This window comes from Ammospiza nelsoni, chromosome 16 (assembly GCF_027579445.1).
Source record: "Ammospiza nelsoni isolate bAmmNel1 chromosome 16, bAmmNel1.pri, whole genome shotgun sequence".
NCBI lineage: Eukaryota > Metazoa > Chordata > Aves > Passeriformes > Passerellidae > Ammospiza > Ammospiza nelsoni.
The window spans coordinates 17794329-17816645 of NC_080648.1; the positions used below are offsets into that span (position 1 = coordinate 17794329).

The window sequence follows — 22317 nt, forward strand, 5'->3', positions numbered from 1 at the left end:
TGGCCTTAGGAAGCCTCTCAGAGTCCTTCTAAGGAGGTTAATGAATTGCTGTGGAACCCTGGACGCAGCTTAGCGAGGTGACTAAGGGGCTGCTGTCACAGCCTAATGTCATTACCCGAATTCTGGCACTTTCCAGCGAGCACGAGGCTGCAGATCCTGAGCTTTGCAGCCTCTGGTCCAAATGATGATTCCTTGTCAAGGGCCTGGGGCTGCTTGCAGAAGTTTGGCCTGGACAGGTGAATCTCTCTCCACAAAAAATCTCTGCAGAGGTGCAAGCAGCAGTCAGGATCCAGGGTCAGGGTGAAATCTTTGTTACAAACCCAGGAGAGCACACAGCAAACGGGTGTTGGGTGCCAGTTTAAGGTGGGCATCTCCTGCTCTGCCCAGCACATCTGGCACAGGCTGTTGATGCAAAACACTTGGCCCAGAAACAAATTCTGTTCCCACACATCTGCAAGGCTGACAGAGCTCCAGGCTCCTCCACAGCCCCTGCAGCTCCCCAAACTACAAACCCATGCATTTTGACACCCTAAATGTGTTTACTCTCCCTTGCAGAGCTCATCAAGAGCAGCTCTGTTTCCAAACCCCCCTCAAAGTCACGAGCAAATTTAATGGACAAAGAAAATAATTTATTCTCCTGAAACCAAATTGTTTTCTCCAACTTTTCAGCAAGTATCTCATGTCAGAGCACGAAAAGCGATGCCACAACAATTCCGAGCAGCCTCTCCAAGGCCAGCTGCCAAGAAGGCATTTCATTGATGCTTCCTCCCCTCCTGCCAACGTGTGTTGTCAGCCACGTTGCCTAGACAGCAGAAATCATGGATAAGGACATCTCACAGTGCTCTAGATACCAGTTCTTACAAACAGACTGGTTTTCACAGGAGGCATTGCTTGAAAACCATCCTTATTTGGATGGGGCAAGCCTCAGGAGTTTGGGAAACCATCCTGGCCAGAACGAGCTCCATTTCTCCTTGCACCTGGCAGGCAGCAGAGCCTGCTGTGTGCTCTGCTATCTCTGAAGCTCAGCAGCCTCCCTGCCTCCCAGATTATCTATCCCAGCGTTTATTATTTGTTATTATTAGCACACAGCGTTCTCCACCGAAAGCTTAGCATCTCAGGGCAGATCCTTCTTGGACAGAGTACAGGGGAGCCTTGATCCACATCATCACCATTCCAGGAGTGCACAGTGTCTTATGATCCTGAAGAAATGGTTGTCAAAAGGAAAGAAAGATCTTTTCCAACAGTAAAAAAGATAAACTGTGAGCAGGAACTCTGCTCCATGCATGGAAACGGTCTAAAAAGCAAACATACAGACAACATTTACACAATAGGCATCTGGCAGCATTTTCAGACATTTTTTTTTTAATTTATTCTGACATGCTATAAAGGAATAAATTACACTGTTAAAGAATTACCAGCAATAAAAGTATTTCTTTCTTTCAGCTGGGCTAGAATAGGAGTGAGAAGGAAGACAGCCTGGGGCAGTAACCAACGTGAACTCTGCATGGTGCGAGGCTGCCCCCAAGAACAAGAGGAAATCTGGTCATATCCACTTCACAAGAACTTGAAAGAAAATGCCTTGGTTTCAAACCATCCAATTTTTTTCAAACCATTCCAATTTTTTGTCTCCAAAGCAGCAATCACAAGTCAGTCCAGCCGAGGCAGGACATGGCAATGCTCGGAGGCTGCCAATCCTGGGTCTGCAAAAGATGCCATTTCATTTTTAAAAATTCCAATCTTATTATGGAGGGCTGGTCTCAAACAACAGGTTATAAAAATGCAAGACTGCCCCTTCCCCCTCAAGGAAAAAATACAAAATTTATTTAAAAACAAAATGAGGAAGAGTTACAACACTAAATCTAAAATGATTTAGAAAGAAATATGACTTCTTTTGCTTAACAAATGGCCTTAAACTTGGTTTAAAAACAGGGTAATGTAAATTTCTTAAACTGAATTAACAAGGCAAATTAAAAAAATCTCATTTCCTTACAGAAACAGTTTTTAGTTTTTAATGAACTTGTAAACAAAAAAGCTCCCGCTTCAAAATAAAAACAAAATCCCAGATCATATAGATGTTTACAGTGATTACATTTATCTAAGCAACTTACATACAGGTTCAGTTGTAAGATGTTAACTAAATTTCGTGACAAATATGCTGTTTTTCCTTTTATACCAAGAACATTATAGAGTTAATGCAGAGTCCTAAAGATTATCTAGTAGTCGCTAAGTTTCTCTTAAGTCTTCACTTTAGATGCTGTTATTTCTAGCACAGGTAAGCAGGCAGAGTCTTTCATATGCTTAAAAACTGGAATCTTTGGTTACTACCATGTCAGCTGGCTTGGTATGTTGCACATAGAAGCCAACAACTTTAAGAATGTTTTAAGTGTACAACTTTCAAAACCCAGGGAGGAATAACCAGAAAAGAGTGCACAATTGTGAGCATTTACAATTATCACAACTGTTGCCGAAGACTGTTCATGCCATTCTTCCAAAACAATGAGATCTCATAAGCAGTGTAGTTCAAAGTAAAAAGGTAACAAAAATTGGCATATGCACAATTTTCTCCACTTGTGTGTCAACCATTAGTTAACTTTTCCACTTGAAAAAAATGCAATAGAAAACTGGACACCATGTTTCACTATCTCAGTAATATTCACAATTACAGCTGCTACAACTCAAAGTGCAGCATCACTGACACTGCCCAGAGCCAGTTTATACTGATATTAAGTTCTTTACACCAAGGAAATGGTTGCCCACAGCCACTGGCAAGTGTATCAACTAAAATTTCTAGGATTTGGGGAGTGACAAGTCCTGCTCCGATCTGCTCTGCTTTGTCCCATCCTCGTCATGCTCAGAAACCTGCAAGATAAACACAAGGGCAAACTTACTGATACGGGATGGAAACGAGCAACAGCATTCACAGGAGGAAAATAAACAGCAGTTATGGTCATTCAAAGGGGAAAATGCTGCTCCATCTGGGAATTGCAGAGTTCCTGGAGTCCATTTCCAAAGGTAACCAGCACTTGCCACAGCCCTGGAGCTCACACACCTCTCACTGCACTGGAAGCAGGCTGAACGCACCAGCTGGATGCCACATTCCTCCAGCAGGAATCCAGCCCAGCAGTTTGAAAACAAGCTGTGTTATTGCCACTAGGAAACAGGATGTAATTTCATAGGATTGTTTTCTACTCGTCTGCAGTGGCTCATGTTTATATCCCCGAATGTCAAGCTGTCATCTGACTGCAGGGTGCTCTCCAGAGCCGCAGTACGGCAGCGGCACGGGGGATGTCACAGGCGCTGGCACAGGCAGTGTCACACGGCCAGCCAGGGCATCACTCACCCACCTTACAGCAACTGTGGCACCACAAAGCCACAGCAGCACCCACAACAAGGCAGCAGCACCTGGGACACCCCCTGGGCAAGCAGCACACCTCAGCCTTGGCAAGGACAAGGGCTGACTCACACGGCAGGGGAGGTGCTGCACACACAGCAATTCTTTTCATGTTCAGAATTCCAAATGACACTGGGGGACAGGGAGAGACAGGAACACACAGAGATCTCCAAGAACCAGTTACTGCAGGCTAAGCCAGTCCTCCCTCCGTGCTGCTCTCTGGTGACTCAGGTGGCAGGGCTGTGCTTCACAGCCTCAACCAAAGATGGCCTTGCCAAGCGAGTTTCGTTCTGGATGCTCTCCAGACAGGGATGGTTCTGCCCATGGCTGAGTTCATCACAGCAACAGCTCTGAGTTTTTGCAACAGAAATCTCTTCTCAGTGAAATACAGACAGAGCTGACCTCAGCTATAGCTTGTGCTGTCATCCAGAGAGAAGCAAGTGCAAACAAGTCTTACTAGTCTGACATTCTGTCCAAAATGTATCTGGAGAGCACCCAGAAAATGGCTTTAACTCCTCCAGAATTGGCTACAGGTCATTTCAAAGAGGTTCAATAACTTGTTTCAAAGCCAGTGTTAGTGCATTGAGGGACAATTCTCTTTATCCAGCACTGGTCATACTAAAAAAAAAATCCAGTACCAGAATCAAGACAGCCATTCCCACTTGAGTGCAAGTTCCCACGGAAAGCCCAGGGACTCCTGAGTTCCCAAATCCTACTTGATGTACACAACCAGAAATTATGCTGTTTTTCCATTTAGTGTGTTCAGCAGAGAACACTGATTCATCTTTTGAACCACTTCTCCATCAAAGCAGCCAAAACAAAGCCAACAAAGGAGAGTGTGGAAAGAAATAGATCAACTCATTGCTTCAGAAGCCTGAGTATTTCATGAGAAATGGGAGCCTGGACCTGAGGACAAAGGACATCCTACCAAATGATCTGCTGCTATTAGAACTTCTCAAACCCAAGGTAATATGGGCAGGAGAACGTCCAGCTACAGAGAGCAACAGGGAGCTGGATTCAACTCAAAATGTCCCTTCAAAGTCCTGTAAAGACACAGCCCAACCACAGCTGGCAGGTGAGATGGAGATACTCAGCACACAGAGCAGTGCTGGCATGAGGAACATGCTGGAGAGTCCATGGGGGCATCTCTTCCACACATCTTCACTCCATACAGGGCCAAATCATCACACCTCTCCCTCTGAGGTGTTACCCAAAGCTCTGAAAATCTCTGTGCTATGTGAGGGATCCTCAAATTGCTTCTTTATTACCATGGCTGAAGATGTGATTGACAGGGGAGCAGCAACTCCAGTGTAATTCCCTAAAACCCTCCTCAGTGTGAAATGCTCAGACTTTGTGTATTCTCCATTGCTCCAGACAAGCAAGTGAGAAGGATTCAGGTGTCAGTAATTCTAATTCTCCAGCAGAGAAGTCTCAGTCTGTTCTGAGCAATCCTGCCACCAGCACAGGCATCCAGCAAATATTAATGGACCTGCTGACAGCCTCACAGAATCTCCACTGCCAGGAGTTAAAAACACCTCTCCCAAATGGCCCTGGTAGACTTTATCCTGCAGATTGACTGCTTGAGTCACTTTTATGACTGAGGGAAGCTGAGTGTAAGCACAGTTACAAATCACACCTGAACAACTGCTGCTCTGGCAAAAGAGAGGCAGCCCAAGTTGCCCGAGTCAGCAGAGCTCTGTCTGCTGGAACAGTTCACCTCTCCAAGTTCCAAAGCAGCTGATCTGGCTGTTACAAAAGACACTGCACACAGTTCCAGAGAGGGGCAGGGGAAAAAAACTGAAGAGAAAAAAGGCCATGGACAGAACAGGTTATTCTGGAAGCAAGCAGAATATTTAGCCTGGATAAACTCTAGGATTCATTGATGATTTAACATGGATCTGAGCTAAGGAAATCAGGAGTATCTGTAAATGAGCACACTGGGCAAACAATCTGAGTCTGTCCTTCCCTGGCCCACCCTGCCCAGATGCAAATCTCCAACAGCACTTTACAAATAACTGCACCTGTGCACTGCTACTTGCAGGACTCCTGTTCAATGGATAGGGTTACCACAGGGGTAACATTTGATACCAGGAAGCCTTTTAAGCCACTCCCACAGAGGCTTTGCTACAGCAACTACAAAAGAATTTAACTGAACTCCAGAAAAAATAACCAGGTATTTCATCCTCTCCAATGTGACACAGCATCCAAGCCACACTGCCTCCTCCTTCAGCTTAGCTGGGTTCAAAAAAATCTTCATTAACAGGCAGAATTCCCCACAAAAAGACATGTAGGATTTTAGGACTCTGGAAATCTCTACTTTGCTGAAGAGATGAAGCCTCTGAAGTCTTCAGATGTTTGCCAAGCACTGCTTTAATGCTCTGCTGACATCACAGCTTGATCAGCCCAAAGGTCACCAGCTTTTTTTGGTGATGGGGAGCGGAGAGTCATTCCCCAAAAACCCAATGAAATTGTGCTAAAACCCCAAGAAATTAATCTCAGCTGTAGCAAGGGGCCTCTCCAAAGGACAGTGGGATAAGGAATGTAAATCAGTGAACAGAAATGGTCTGGGGCTCCATGGCAAAGCTTCCCTGCTCACCCCTGCTCTCTGGCACTGCAGCATCACCTCAAGATGCAGGCAGATAATCACTTTAATGACCTTTTCCTTCTTCACACACAGCACTTGGGCAGAGACTGTCTGAGGCAGGAAAGCAGCATGTTAAACCTCAGAACACTCCAGCCAAACTGTGTTTCACCAGCTCACAACCTGATTTTCAGGGCAGGTTCCACTTACAGATCACCACTCCTTCAAAGCCCTCACTCTGAGCATGAGCTGTTGTGAGGAATGTGCATTTTTGGTCAAATTATCTTCTGCTGCTAGAACAGCCAACCCCTCCACACCCCAAATTGGGCTGGGTTCTGAACTTCAGTCAGGGTTTCTTTATTTCAGGAAGCAATCCAAGCCCAGGTGCTTAATCACCCAGTCTGCTACTGGTGTTGCAGCTGCAGGAACTGGTTTCCAGCCTGTCAGATCCAGCCACTCTATGCCAAAAATCTGACACTTAATGGCATCTCTGAATTTTTATTTTTTTTCAAGAACCACTTCAATCTTGGGAAAAGCAGCAGGTGTTTTAATACTTCATTTATTCTGAACAAAATGTGGGTTTTTGATAGCTATTTTGACTAAAGATACCTGGTAAGGTTTGAATGCTCCCACACTACGTGAAGAACAATGTTTAAGTTTATTGTAAACACTTCTGTATTTCTCTGATTTCCAGGACTGTCATGTTAGAAAGTATGTAATTTTATACATATAAAAATGACAGACAGGAGGTACTGAAGAGCAGCAAGGCCTCAGTACATAATTTAAACCTTGCTTCTCTATTCTCAGTCACACAATCTCATTAGTTTCAATTTTATCCACAGCTCAGCTGCAGGAATTGGTTTCATGGCAAGACTGGCTCACAGATGTGGCAGTTTCATCCCAAGGACTTACCAGACTCAGACCAGCACATTTGCATCATTCAAAAAAAAAAAAAAAAAAAAAAGTATTTTAAAAAGTATTTTAAAAGCTTCTAGACCATGTGGGAAAAAAACTGATGTGTCTTTTCAGAACTCAGTTTTCAGTTATTACACAATTACATCTGAACATGTCACAACATTTCCCTTTGAAACCATAACCTAGAAACATCAAAAAATCATCAAGAAACCTGAAGCCCCACCCCAGAGCACCCAGATACTTCAGAAAATTGTGAGTTGGCAAACCACAGCAGTTTGGGGTTACTGCTTGATTTAGACAAGGCATTTTGAGCTCACTGGTCCTTTCCTTGAACTCTGGACCAAATGTCTCAATGTAAACCCACTGCAGGAAGCCAGAGCAGTCACAATTTTCTGTTCCCAGTGTTTGAGGCATACAGAACAGAAGCAAACCCACAGCACTGTACCAGCTGCCACAGAGCAGAACCCAAAGTCTCTAGATCCTTGCCTAGGCAATGAGAATTATCCCTTAAAAAGTGTTAGGTCTAGGATTTTGGATTGCATTATATATTTATACATATATAAGGACATATATATGTATATATATAAATCAAAATAAATAAAAATGTCACATTCCCAACACCAAGTCAGTTTCTTGTTTTTGGAAAGTGGTTAATGCGGGAGCAAAAGATGCAGTGGTTAAAAATGACCCAACATCCCCAGAAGAAATGATATGAATAACAAGGACATTTTGGTATAAAGTTAGTAGTCAAATTCTCCAAGGACGTCTTTTGGTTTTGCTTTTGAATTTAAGAGCCAAATGTAGTTTTTAAACCACCTCCTTGATCTAACACTTGGAATTGCCGCCGTTGTCCAAATTCGTGGAATTTTTGTTTTTCCTGTAACGTCACTTGGTTCTTGGCTACTAACCTTTCATGTTACTCTTGGATTTGTCAGTTTGCTTGCCTGTGGGGGTTTGGGCCTGCTGCCCCTGCCCACTGGAAGAGGCTGCCTGCTGTGCTGCTTTCTGCTTTAACATTGTCCAGTCGAATGTGTAGTCATACTGGTGGTTCAAGGTCCTGCAAGAAAGGGAAACGTTCTGCTGTAACACATCCGAGCCAACAGCCAGCCCTGCCTGAAATCCCACAACTAGGGGATAGCTCCTTCTCTAAGCTGCTTTAGAGATTATGAATGGTATAGAAATGCTAAGTATTACTAACTTAAAGGGATTCTTGCAGCAAGCCCAAATGCCAGCCAGCAGCATTTACTCATTGCTTACACAAAGGTCTGCACTTGTGGAAGCAGCACTTCCTCCCAGCCCAGCTCACTCACCGTCTGCACTGAGCTTCTGAGCTTTTTTTTTTAATATAGATATAATTTCAAGGAAAGACTGCAGTATTGTACATCACTGAATAGAAATTCTTTGGATCCCAGAAACCTGGGGGGAGACTCGAGAGATCAGTACCTGCCCTTCTTTTGACAGGTGCTGTTCAGTGCACAAGGTGGAGTTTATGTTCCAGCTGCTCTAACGAGCTCAATGAAGCAGCATTATTCTCCTCCACTGAAATCTCTCTCCTGAGAACCACTGCTGGGCCCAGCACTGGTTTCCAAACATAAAAAGCTTCAAAGACTTCTACCAAGGGTCAATTTGTTATGGCACTTGCAACAGAACCTGAAGCATGGGCTCAACCCTGTGGTCACATCACACAATGCAAAAACAAGAGACTCTTTTCCCTTTATGTTTAACATTGAACAATAATTTTCAGGTCCTTTAAACAGCTTTTGAAGCTCTGAAATGAAAGGGAGTCCCAGAAGAACTCCCTACACCACACACAGGAGCTGCTCTCTGCAGTGCCAGTCCCACAGAGCAGTTCCCAACCGGATCCCTGAGAAGTTTCTGTACTTTTCCACTTGGAGACTGACCTGAAAAGAATACGGAATAATTGCCTCAGGTACATGTAATCTGGTGCCTCTTCAAAGCGCAGGCCACGACAGTAGTTCAGGTACATGGCAAATTCTGCAGGGAACCCCTGGAAATCAACAGTGTTAATCAAGCCATGGCTCACAGCAAAAACCTCCTACCAAAGGCAAAAAGATGCTGTCTCCAACAGCAGAGGAAAGCTGGTTGAAGCTGCATGAATTAATTCCACTTTGCCCCTGGTTCTTAATGTGTTCTGTAGTTCAGCATGTGCACTTGCTCAGGTACACACTCCTTCCCCAGAACTGTTACCTCATGGCTGGTTTGCAATCATAAGCTCTCTGCTACCAGAACCTTCAACATTTAACTTATTTATAAAGCACACTGTTCATCCTAATTAAACCTTGTTCGTATTAACTAAGTCTCTAAAATAATGATAATTATCTGGTAAGAGATTCACTCGTGTTTCCTTGATAATCTGCTTGAACACAGTAGAGACAAGGTCAGTTAATAAGTATTAAACGTGAAAGCTTAAATTATGAAAACCTCTTTCAAAGATTTTCTGGTTTACATTTTTAAACATTGAATGCTGTATTAAAGCCTGCCTGTAATAGGTAATAGCACACAGTAAAAATCCCAGGGTATAACATCCCTGCAAGTTCAAGGCCACACTGGATGGAGCTCTGAGCAACCCGGACTAGGGGAGGGTGTCCCCCAGCAGGGGATGGATGATTTTTAAGGTCCCTTCCAACCCAATCCATTTCATAAACAGTTCAAGGGCTTGGGAGATGCTGTCAGACTCTGGGGATAGAGATGTGCAGGACTAGAAAGTGCAATCCTTGCTGCTGCTCTCTGAGGGGCACAGGCCCTGCTGTGTTCTCAAGGATCTTGGTTAAGAAGCACTCAGATGCCACAGTGCAAGAGGAATCTTAAGACTCAAAGGAAAACTCTGGAAAAACAAAGATCACTTGCATCCAATTCCATTACAGCCACTCCTTGAGTAAGGGCAGACAATATGAACCCTACTGGAGAGGCACAAAGTGGATGTAGGCGAGCCAGACAGCTCCACCTTGGTTACTTATTTACTTCTGATGTCAAACCTGCACTGTAAACCTTGAAGAACTGACCAAGCCTCACCTAAGAGAGCTGGGAGCTTGCACAGCCAACAGTCAGCCAGACCTGAATGATGGTGGCATGAACTTTGCCAAGGAGCAGCAGCAAATGCTGCCCTGTACACGTTCCCAGTCTTGCTGGGTGGCCAAACACAAGGCACCCAGTGCCTGCCAAAGCTGAATTATTCAGCAGCAAATGCCATGTGAGGCTATTTAATATATTGGCTCAAGTTTAGGGGAAAAAACCAACAAACCAAACAAGAAAAGCATTTCCATTTCACAATATGACATCATTTGGAAACTCTTACCTTACACAAAACCTCAACAGGAGTGGACATTTTCTTTTCACTAATCTTTTCATACTTTTGCTTCTTTGTTGCAGCCTGTGGAACATGTAGGTCACAATATAAGAGATATTGTGCAACACTGGATTAACAAGGACAGCAGCAAAAAAAAAAAAAAATGACAAAAATCCTTTGGTCAACCATAAGTATTTTATGTGAAATCTCCAAGTCCCACACACTTATTGCAAAGAGAATGAAGGTCAATCTGGTATTAAGATTTGGCCACAGTTTAATACCATTTGTCGCAGTCTAATGCTTCCATCACATGGCACAGCTCGTGTAGCTCTAGCTGCTGCTTTTGTCCATTAACCACAGCAGACTTGCAGCTACATTTGCCAAAGTTGTATTAATTCCCACTCAGTGCCTCATTCAGGGCTGCCTGGTGCTTCAGCACCCTTTACATTCATTTGCAGCTGAGGAGTTCCAGTGGCCCACAAGCTGCTGGCTTTTTAGAAACTGTGCAGCTGCAACAGCATTGGAATTACACAACTCTCACACGAAGAAAGAAAAACAATTAAAACATGAAAACCAATCACTGGAGTCTAAATGAGTGAAATAAGAAATGTCTGCCACGTTTGTAGCTGGCTCCCATACATGGAAATCCTGAACAAGCCTGCTGCAGTTAATAATTATTCAGTTGTGCCATAACCTGGACTGAAGACACCACTGAGGCTGAACTTGCCAGGCAAGAGATTATTTCCACGCTCTCTCCAGCAATTCAAAAAGCCACTAACAATGTTATTTTTATTTCCCAAAGGGGCCTCAGCCTGCAACAGGACAATAACTGGCAAAGATGATGTCAGCTATTGTTTAGCATAAATTTTAACAGTCCAACAATGCACATTTTGCCTGCTGCGTAAGAGGCAGAATCCACAGTCTATAAATATCAAGCTTTGGGAAAAGCTGCTTTGTACAACTGAGGCTAAACATTATATAAACCCACCTGGCAGGCAGAAGCATGCTACCCAAACATGAAAAAAAATATTAAAAGGGTGGGGGAGGGAAAAAAAGCATCCTAACCTACCTTTAATCCTTGCCAAGGCAGACTGGTTCTGTTAAAGTACATCAATACATAGCCTAGAGACTCCATGTCATCCCGACGACTGCAGGAGGAAAAACACAAGAAATCACAAATTCTGCCATTTCTTACTTTATTCCACATTCAAAATTTAAATTAAAAAAATAATTCAGGAATAAACCCTAAGAAAACCCTAAGATAGGAAGAGATCCTATTCACTTTTTAAGCAAGGAGTATTCTGTAGGTATTGTGTGTTCTAAGCTTTCACTTGCAGTTATAGTGATCTTTGGAAAATAAAAAAAAACAAAACCAACAACAACAAAAAACCAACCATGAAATGTCTTTCCTGCCTTCTTAAGTAGCTTGGGTAGAAACTGAAGATTTTCCTGTAGGAACCATGGAATGCTTGGTAAGAGAGAATGAGGTTAATGGGGTCAGTAAGGCTATAACATCTTGTCAGTCACATTTTTCCCTGAACCTTGGCTCAGTCTGGGATCAATCCTGACCACCTGGTCCCTAAGGGGAATTGCTCCTTTCTTCCTTGCCTTCTGTCAAATCCCCCTGAGCTGCCCCTGATTTTAAAAGGCAGCAATAAGCAATATTTATGGAGGTACATGGATCAGTCTGAGAGCTGCCTCTGCCTTCTTCCCCCCAAAGTCTGGAGAACTCCAAAGTGATCCATCCAACTGAGAACTTGCACAAACTCTCATGCAAAAGGCTTCAAACGCTTTCTGCCCTGCACATGTTCCCGATCCCCACTCTGGCCACATGAACTCCACTGTACTTTGCTCACAGCTTTCCTGAGCACCAAGAGCAGCACAGCTCATTGGAGTGGAAAACACACTCCAGGATTTTTTTTCCTCTTGGCAAAGTTGCCTCTTCCCAGCTGTGGTAAAATCAGATTTTTCCTCTGACTGCCCCTCTCTACAGCTGACATCTATTTAATATGAGGCAGAAAAATAACTTCTTTTCCTCGTCCCTGCTCCCTTATGGGGAAAAGCTGGTGGGTTTTGCTGCTGCTCTCTCAGCCAGAGAAGGATTTAAAGGGTGGCAGGACAGACTCGACAAGGATCAAAAGGCTGACAGTGGTATTGCAAACAGGATTACACACAAAGGTGAGGGAAAAACAGCTCCCCTGAAGTGGGAACAGGCTCCAACCTGATCTCTCTTGGTAGGAGAAGAAAGAAGCTGGTGATGTTTTGTGTTCTAGCCCAGCCAATGGAACCAGAACAGCCTGGCACTCCTCACTCATGGGCCAGCTCTGTGACCCTTTGGGAACAAAGGCAAAGCAGTCCCAGGGGGAAATCAGCTTGGCTCCAGAAAGCTTTGAGCACAAGGCCAGCAAAGCTCTGCAGTGCCCAGGGAAGAGGGGATTGGTTCCCTCCCCTCAGATCATCTCAGCTGCAACACGAAACCACAGACAAAGGGCTGAAAAATGATACTGAGCCCACAAATTCCAGCCTGCCAAACTTGCTAATTCCATTAGAACTGCAGATTTTAATCACCAACAGCATTCAGTGAACCTGTACAGGGACATAAAATTCTCTGAGAAGGCAGTGGTAAATTCAGCAGCAATAAAGGGTTTAAGAGTGTCCATCCCCCACCCAGCTCATTGTTTTAATGTTTAATGCAATGATCTCGTAGTAGGAAACATTTCGTTCTGTAAATCTGCAGTGGGTACATTATTACAATATATTGACAAAAACAGTTTTCAGGATTTGGAAAACAGGACAATCCTCTCCATTATTAAAATAAATACCACTGCAAAGAGCTCCTTGAGCACAGCTGTCATTACCTGTAGGAAAACATGATCTGTAACAGTTAAAAGTACAGGACTAGAGGTTGAAATATTCTGCCATAAGCTCCAGAACTGGTTTCTCTTGATTACAGGAATGCATTACTTCTTTGCCTCGCTGCTGGCTTGACCTAGACAGTTTAGCAGCTTTTAGCAAGCACCAACCTACATTTCTAATTATAACACAATTCCCATTACCAGCAGATATGGTGTAAAATTCAACTAAACTCAATTTTTGGTGCCCAACTAAATTCAAAAGCAAGATCCTTTGCAGGTCCCTCCTTCACTCTCAGGTGCAAGCACAGATATTCCCTTTTCAGGACTGCTTGGGATCTGTGAAATGCATTTATTTCAGAAGTGACACCTGTCATTATCTCCCTGACCACATACCAAGCTGGCTTCAATAATGGCACTGACAAACAATAAAACACCCTGAAGGAACCTTAAGGAAATTAAAATAAAAAAGGAAACATGGAGCATTTTAAAGCACCATTTGTGGGTTACATGTTCTGTTGAAGCTGAGCACGAGAAATTCTGTCATTCTGATCTTGGTTAACACAAAGGTCAGAGGCATAGACATTCCTAGAAGCTTTAACTATCCAAGAGAGGTAAAGCCACACTCTTCAGTTATCCAATACAATTTTTAGGTACAGATGTAAGGAAGAGAGGCATCCCTTGATATCCCATAAACACCTAACACTTCCAAACTACTTGAAGTGCTCTCTCCACTAGAAAATGCTGGGATTCTGTAGGAACAAAATGCCTTTGATCCAGAAGATAAAAATGTGTTCGTTGATTAAGCAAAGCTCTAAGAAATATATCCACACACATGTGTACATAGCTACAGACATAAAACTAAAATACAGTGTGACTGAAGGTATTTAAGTCTTGCTTGCAGGCAAAAGGAGAAATAATGGTTTACTAAGTTTATGAGAGTGGGAAAACAGGCCAGACACCAGCTTTAGAACAGCCCTTCTGCTTACAGAAAGGCTCTCAAGCCAGTCAGCAGTGCTGCCAACAGGTACCAACACATCAGCAAAGTGCAGCATTTTATGTGTGAAGGGCCTCTGACACACCCACATCAAAGTATGGCTTAGCCTTTAAAAAGCCAAAATAATATGCAGAACATCCACATGATGTCTGCAAGACACACAGTCTCTTCAAGAGGCAAATTAGGTGCTTGGATTTTCCCCAATCCTTGCACAGGCAGCCAAAAGGAAGAACACTTGCAAAGAGATGGATACACTTTTCATACAAAATGATTCAGACTCTTCAGAAGCTTCCAAAGAGCACCCTGCACCCTCCAGAAGCTGCACTCACCTCTGCTCAATGCCAAGGTGTGCATTGATGCTGGCATATCGAGCTGTGCCAGTGAGATTTTTGTCTTCTCTGTATGGTATGTGTTGCCTTGTCCTGTTGTCCCGGTACTTTTTGGCCAAACCAAAGTCAATAAGGAATAACTTCAAGAGAAATGAAAACAGGTTAGATTCCTATCCAAAACCCCAATCTCCCAACTTCTTTCAGTAGGCATTAGCTATGTTTTAAGACACCCAGACAATGTAACAGCCTACAGTTAAAAGAAGCAAAGTAACAGTGCGGAGGCGCAACCAGCTTTAACTAGTCAGTTAAAAACTCAATGGTGAATTAGTTCAAGCCTTTTCTCAATCCCCTGCAATGGATTAGATGGTGCTACTCAGCCTCTGGAGCTTAGTTGTACCACTATTTTCTATCACTACTGTAATCTGCTGAGGGAGGAAGATGTGTGAAAGCACATCCCAGACCCCACTGGCACACAGGGCACACACATGGAGCTAAGGGCAGCTTAATGTACAAGGCACATCCTGCAACGTCCTGTCCCAAAGAACAGTGGCCATTCTGCAGAGCACAAGGCCAAAACCTTCCCCAGCAAACAAGACAGCTTGTTCTTGGCTCATTTGAAGGCTCCCAGAACACTGCCACAGCAGCAGGACAAACTCGTTGCTTTTAACACAGCCAGGAAGCTGGAGCCAAGCAATGGATCCAATTTGGGTTTCTAATAACCAAGCTTGCCCAATGATTTGGTATTTAGCAACCTGAGTGTGTGGTAATTAGTGTGTGGTAATCAGTGTGCTGCCAGCCAGCCCACCTACAAAGGGTCATCCAGGCTGTACTTTCTTGGGCAAGATTTCAGGACTAGGCAAAAACAGCTGAGGCAGAAAGAAGCACATAAAGAACCTTTCAGACTTCAAGCTACAAATCCTGATTCCAACACTGGATTAATGCTACAGGATCAAGGACTACAATCCCTACAGACTGATCAGTGCTGCAAAAGTAACTTGGGTGGGGACAGAATGTGATGGAAAGAAGATATTTAAAGTCTGATTACGTCTCTGTAAAAAACAACTCTGTATCACCTAGAAGCTGATTCCAGAACTGAAGATACATCTTTAAAAACAAACAGGAGACTAAAATACATCCAAGGCTGAAATGGGGGGGGGGGGGGGTCACTGGCACACTGGAAGTGCTGTGAACCAAGAAGTTCAACTCTGAAGTATCCAAGATACTGAAAGTTTCTGAATTGCAGAGTAGCTATGGCTCAGAATTCTGATTCAAGATTTCCCAACTACAGTAGCCTAGACAGGAAAATGCAAAGCTAAAATCCTCTTCAGCTTCTAGTGTCAGAGCAGAAAACCTGGGGTTGAAGCCTTGCCATGATTTACATGCAAACACAAGGCACTGCAGTGCTGCATTTGCTGTTCAGGTGAAAGCCATCCTGAAAGCCCAGAATGCTTGGAGCAAGAGACATTAACCCAAGTTTTTAAATCAACTCCACTGCTCAGACAGCTCAGCAAGGTGTGGGTCCTGGCTGTGCTGCACCCACAACAGGCAGCTACTCAGTGAGCATGGATATGTTCCCTAGCTACCAGGAAATCACCTGATATGCCAGGAAATATTTGATATTGAATCCCAAAGCAGACACTGAAAGGCTCTACGTGATTGCTCCTATGTGACTTTCCTAGAAGCAAAGCCTGAGCTCGAATGCAATCTCTCATTTTCTGACTTGGTCCACAACACAGACCTGTAACTGGCTATTATTTTAGAGCAGCAGCTTCCCTGGGGAAGTTTGCTCTGTTCCCTAGCTCAGGATCAGTCTGTATTTCCCTGTGGATGGGCTGAAGGCAGAGGAGTGAGCCCCTCCTGGAAAGAACTAAGCTGGGAGACACAGCCCAGTCTGGATGAGCACAGAACGTCCCAGTGCCAGTTCCCAGATAACCTCACACCACCTTCATTCTGTTTGTTGCACTATCAGCAGGAAACTGGAGAAGCAGGGCACGATTTTTGCCAAGAGCAACTAGAGAAGTAGATCAAAGTCTGTGCCTCTGATAAGAAAGTTTCAGAAGCAGACAACAGAAGCCTGTCAGCTTGTGTACAGCAGGAATCTGCCTGGGATTTAATCCATGGAGACTACTGTGCAAAGCTGTGCACCAATGGCCAAGCTCCTGAGCAGTGATTCATCTTCAGCAATTTCCAGCTGTCCTGCTACCAACTGGCAAATGTCTTCCTCTCTCTGCAATTCATCTTCTCTTCAAGAGTCAGGAATTTGACATTAGACAGTACAAGATAAGCTCCTGCTTCTCCAAGACGCAGCTTGTTTGAGTAATTTCAGATTTTAAGCAAAATGGATGAAAATATTAAGTCTTCATTACACATTTAGGGTGGTTTTGAAAGGAAACTGCACAGGGAGGAGTCTGGCTGAAGTGGTAACACAACCTCACCACACGCATCCACAGGAACTGCAGGAAACCTTCAGCAAGGCAAGCAGGAGCCCTGCTATTTCATATCTATCCTTCACCACACTTTTAGGAGATTGCCTTTTGAGTTGGAAAGACCACAAATGAAACCTGCACCTGAAATCAAGCACGTACATTTAGCCCTATCAAAGTTTAGAAATAATTCCACAATTTAAACAAGCGCCACAGGGAAACATCTTAGTAATGTTACATGTTTGCCAAGTATGTCTGAATAATGCCAACATAAGAGGTGCTTTTGCAAGGTCTACATTCTCCAGAAAAAACAAAATAAAAAACAAAAAATAAACCAAACGAAAAAAAAAAAATAACCGAAACAAAAATAAAGCACATGAATTTGGGGTTGAGGTTGGAATAGGAGACAGTTCAGACCTGGTTTAATCCTGAGAAAGATGGGTCCTGAGAAGTACTAACAGTCATGCTTCTTTTCCTCTTCCCCACTGGAGATTCTAAACACTGAACAAACAATAGAGGGTGGCAGTGCATCAAACAGTCTTGCTTACATTGCAACATTGGCCGGCGCAGACAGGCAACACCGAGGCGTTCGAGAAAGAACAGGGTAGCCAAATGCCATCCTTCTTCCACCAAGCACTGTACTTTTCAAAAAGACTGTATCTTTCCATCTTTTATTTTTTTGAGTCATATTTTGATTATTTAGAGTGGTTTTTTTGTTTTTTTTTGTTTTTTTTTGCAAGGAGAAAATTTGACAGATGGGACAAGGTAAATTTCAACTGTGAGCCGCTCCAAAATGGCACTGCCTTAACCAGGGATAGCAATGGTGACATTTGGCTCTATTAAAAAAGGAAATTCAAGTTTTTGCTTACAAAAGCAGCCTTTGGTTCCACAAACTGCCCTTCCCCCGTAAGATATTTAGAAAAAGTAAAATCTTCAGTAAGGAAGAGGTAGAAGGCATTTAGTCACCTTAAAGTTTACTTTCATAAGCATGCAGGGCTTATTTCTAGCAGAGCTGGAAATTCATCTTTTAAGGTGGGAGCAAAATTTCTCCCAATGACCAAATTAAAATTTGGGGAAAAAAAATCAATTTATTTTTTTTTTAAATATAACTGACAGGAAGCTACTGGAACAAGATTACCATGCTGTTCTAGTCTTTGTGGCTGATTTTCTTTGAACTGTGTAGAGTCATCTCAAAAAACCTCAAAACTACACTTGGTTACAAAAAGACACATTAAATATTGTATGGTGGCAAACATTTCCTAGACAAAGCAGTTGATTCCAAACTGAAGGAACCCATTCCATATTTTGCTCATGTAAAACTATTAATTTGCACTTGGGTCAGGAACTAACTCCCTAATTCTGTGAAATATAAGTGAAGTCCATGCCCAGAGTGCTTTACCACCATATCATTGCATGGCTCCCTAAAGGGAAAAAATCAAATGGTTTGTAGGCAATTTTGTCTTTGATTTCAGCTGATGCAAATCTAATGTGTTCCTCCTCTAAAGTAAGCAGAGCAGCAATTTCTAGGCCATTAATCCACACCAAGATGATCTGGAGTGCAGCAATGCCAACCTAGCATGACTGTGCAAAAGTATAGAAAAATGGCCCAAAAAGAACAATTGGAAATCAGAAACTAAAACTAGGAAAAAACCAAAATAAAAGTTTTCAAGTTCTACTTTGAGTCATGCCAGAGAATTAAGGAGCCTAAACTGCTCAACACAGCAGAGAAAAATAGAGCTGTACAGAGTGAAAGTATGAAACTTGGGAACAAACAAAGTTTAACAGCAACAGGATTACATAAAGACTGTCTTTCAGCTGGAATTACAAGCTTTTCCACCACTGGTTGTCTCTAAACACTCAGTGCATTGCACCTCTTCAGACAAGAGCTGTTATCTCACATTATCCAAGCTTTCCCCTTCTAATGCTCATGGCCCTGAAGTTGGCATTCATACAGGCAAACAAAGGTAAACATTGTGATTACTGGTAGTGCCTAACCAGATGAGACATCCTGGGATGGCATCTAGAGAAGATAAGTGGGAATCTTGCTTCCAATAAACAGCTTGATCACGTACATTTGTCCTGAAGTTAATTTCTAATCAGTAGCATGCTTAATGCATTGCCAATGCTGCCTGTCTGCCCGAGCTCGACATACAAATTGCAGGATTAAGCATATTTCACTCAAGAAAACTAAAAATAAAATTAAAAAGTTGCCTTCCAGGCAGGAAACATGCACTTCTGACTATGTTTACCCATCCCAAAAAGTGTAACAACCTCAGCCCACCCCCCACCCACCCTCAGCTTTTTTTTTCCCCCACAAAGTAAACTGAGACAAAATTTTTGTTGTACAGCAGGTATTCTACAGCTTAACAGTTTTCCATCAACATAATTGCATCATTTCTTTTATTTATAAAGGCATCTGCATGTTGGCTCTTGGTCTTATCCACAATTCTGGTGGTTGAAGACACTTTACCAGTCTGTCACTGCAAGGTTTAATGCCCTGCTGACTGGTAGGTCAGGAGCTCCCACGTGGCACAAACTGTTTTCATCCTAGGAGGTCAGCCCCAAGGCCAAAGGTAAGATTTGACTTTATCATAGAGGAATAAAATGCTATGACAACAGACATCTTGAGAGAAGTAGCCAAGTCTTCTCTAGGGTTAGTTTATAACTTTGTTGCAAGTCCAGAAATCATCTTGCAATCAAGCGCATCTCCCAGGGTGGGTCAGAGACCCACAGCATTTACAAATGGACACCAAGAAAACCAAGTTCTCACACCCAAGAACTGCGGTTTAGCATCCAAAACAGCAGTTTTAGCAATGGATTTTACAGAAGTTGTGCAGCTGGAATCAAATCCCACAGACGTTCCCTCTGCAGCTTGGAAACAAAGAGCTTTGGACTAACCTTATTACAGTGACGCCCAATACCCATTAGGAAGTTATCTGGTTTAATGTCTCTGTGTATAAAATTCTTTGTGTGCACATATTCAATTCTACTGATCATCTGTAAAAAAAACCAGCAACATGTAAGATTTCAAAGAGAGCAAGACATTTCATTAAACCTTCAATGAAAGCATGAATTTTTAGTGTTACTTTCCTCTGCAACTTCAGTTTATGCATTTGCTTAATGAAAACCAATTATTTAAATGCTGAGTAACTTTTTTTCATGTTAAAATTCCGCAATCTTAGACAGAAAATGGCAGATTAAATACTTGAATAATTCCCAGATATTGAAGTTCATGTTTCTAACTATAGCATCCTATTAAAAAGTGATTTTTTTCATTGTTTCAAAGCTTTTATAGCTACCACAAGCCAATTTTAAAGCTCATTCCCTCCCCCTGCCCCAGTTACTCATTCATCTGGTTATTCATTCATCAAACATCACTTTTCAGGTAACAGTTTTCATGGAGCAAGTCACAACTTGACGGTGGCCCATCCTGCCATAGCCAGGCTACCCTGATCCCAGAATATTGGAGACATGGAGAAACTCTGGCATATCTGTGTCATCACACAGGGCCAGCCCATTTCCTGTGGGTGAGATCACAGCCATGGTTATGTGGCACAGCTCTGCAGCTCCTCAAACACTCCCCTTGCAGGTTTGAGCTGTTACATCACACCCTGACAGCTGTTTGCTGGACTGTGCCCTAGAAGCCACTTCTGAGCACTGCCATCCCCATTTCTGCCTGTTTCCCAGCTGACAGCCAATTAATGCTCCTCATCCTAAGGAATAATGCACAAACCCCTCGTGGAGATGCTGTCACACCGTGGCTAAGGGAGCAGGCAATGGCTCTCTAGAGCAAGCACATCACCCTCCTAGGGCAGGGAGAACAGGGACAGCTGACCTTGTCTCCAGACAAATGCCCTGAGCTTCCTTGGCCAAGAGCCTGGGATTCTACGAGCATCTGGCTGAGTGACAACTTGGTACTGATATCTATTACGTAATATTAGATGAAATTTCAACTACCATTGAAAAATTCAACTTGAAAAACCCTCAGTGCTTTTTAAGGAGCTGAAGGAAGCACAATCAAGCCATTTATTAAGCAGCAAGAAATAAATATGGCTGCTCATTTCAAATGGTGTATTCTCATGACCAAGTTGGAAAAATACCAACTGCTATAAAAAAAGACTTAAGAGAGTTTTAGAGGCTTTGATTATGTTGGAGGTAGAGTGGCATCTCCACTAACAGCTTTAAGAACTGTCTGTGAGGACCAAACAAGCAAGGCAGTTTATTATTAGCTCACTGTCTGGGCCTAGTGATGCCTTGGGTCATTTGTCCTTGGTGCCCAGCTGGAGCAGGAATTGTTTTGTCTCCCTGCTCTGTGCACAGAGCTCAGCATCCCCTGATGTGAAGCTCACAACTGCACACTAAAGCAGCACAGAACCTGAAAAATAGAAAAGCTAAACCTGAGGCATCACTAGGGGCTACAGGAGGGTGTGAGAGCACAGGGACGGGCTTGCATGTTGTCACCACAGGTCCCAGTGAATCAGATCACCCACAACTGGACACTGTTCAGCCCCCCTACCACAGCCCCTGTGGTGATACTGGCAGTGAATCCACCCAAATGGGTCTGAATACTCTCATGAAGTTGCCCTTAAAGCAGCAGCACAAAGGAGCTGGCAGCTGCAGTGCCCTCCCACTCGGAGCACTTTGTAGGGCAGAGCACACAAAAACCACCATCACTTTGTTCCCATTTAGGTCAAGTGCTCACTTAGTGCACAAAACACTGCATCAATTATTGAACCCACTCTGCAGGAACCCCCAGGGCTCTGGAGCTGCTCCCACCCAGGTGTGCACGTACCTGGTCTGCTAGCATAAGTACTGTTTTCATGGTAAACCTGCGAGAACAGAAGTTGAAGAGGTCTTCCAGGCTGGGCCCCAGAAGATCCATGACTAGAACATTGTAGTCCTTTTCTTGACCATACCACCTGCAAGAGAGGAAATGATCCAGCATTATTAGCAGGACTCCTGATGCAGCCCAGGGTACCCTCAGTGCTCTCAGCTGCAAGGGCACGTTGCTGACTAATGGACCATCTTGAAAGCTAATGAGAAATTAATGCTGGTAATATCTTATTTTTCCTGGAAACAAAAGTCTGAGCACAAACCAGAACACACAAGTTGGCAATCTTCCCTGAAGAGAAAACACTACTCCACATCAACAACCAAAATACCAAACACCAGAATGAAAATGCAGCCAAAGCAGCAGTGTCCTTACACTGAGGTGTGTGCACAACCCCTGGACTGAAATTCCTCTGCAGGACACCTTACTCTCATTGCTCTTCCATCATTTCGCTCCACAAAACCATTTTGACATGCCTTAGGCTTTGTTTTCAGGTCTGACTTCTCTGCACCAGACCAAAGCAGTTCACTCACATAGTTTTTCATTTATTTCTCAATTTAAAAAATGCCAATCAAGTTCTATTTCCAATTAAGTCAAAATAAAGACTCCTTATCAGGCTTTTAATATCAGAGAGAAAGCAGCACTTACGTGTCAGAAAAGCAAAAGTAGAAACATAAAATATTAATTGCAG

At 43.3% G+C, this 22317-nt stretch overlaps 1 protein-coding gene across 4 annotated transcripts in view; it reads right to left on the reverse strand.

The window, feature by feature from the left end:
• Nucleotides 1-1344: 1344 nt before the first annotated feature.
• Nucleotides 1345-22317, reverse strand: part of CSNK1A1 (casein kinase 1 alpha 1) — a 32100-nt gene continuing 11127 nt past the window's right edge. Inside the window, exons 3-11 of one of the 4 annotated variants that reach the window (XM_059483745.1) lie at nucleotides 21588-21714; nucleotides 19694-19792; nucleotides 17213-17296; nucleotides 14373-14512; nucleotides 11264-11342; nucleotides 10204-10278; nucleotides 8789-8895; nucleotides 7832-7944; nucleotides 1345-2859 (exon numbers count right to left, since the gene is read on the reverse strand). In XM_059483745.1, coding sequence (XP_059339728.1) covers nucleotides 2852-2859; nucleotides 7832-7944; nucleotides 8789-8895; nucleotides 10204-10278; nucleotides 11264-11342; nucleotides 14373-14512; nucleotides 17213-17296; nucleotides 19694-19792; nucleotides 21588-21714 — 832 coding nt within the window. In that variant the 3' untranslated portion in view covers nucleotides 1345-2851. Of the gene's footprint in view, nucleotides 2860-7790; nucleotides 7945-8788; nucleotides 8896-10203; nucleotides 10279-11263; nucleotides 11343-14372; nucleotides 14513-17212; nucleotides 17297-19693; nucleotides 19793-21587; nucleotides 21715-22317 lie in introns of those variants that run through there. The other 3 variants (XM_059483743.1, XM_059483746.1, XM_059483744.1) reach the window with 3 other exon arrangements.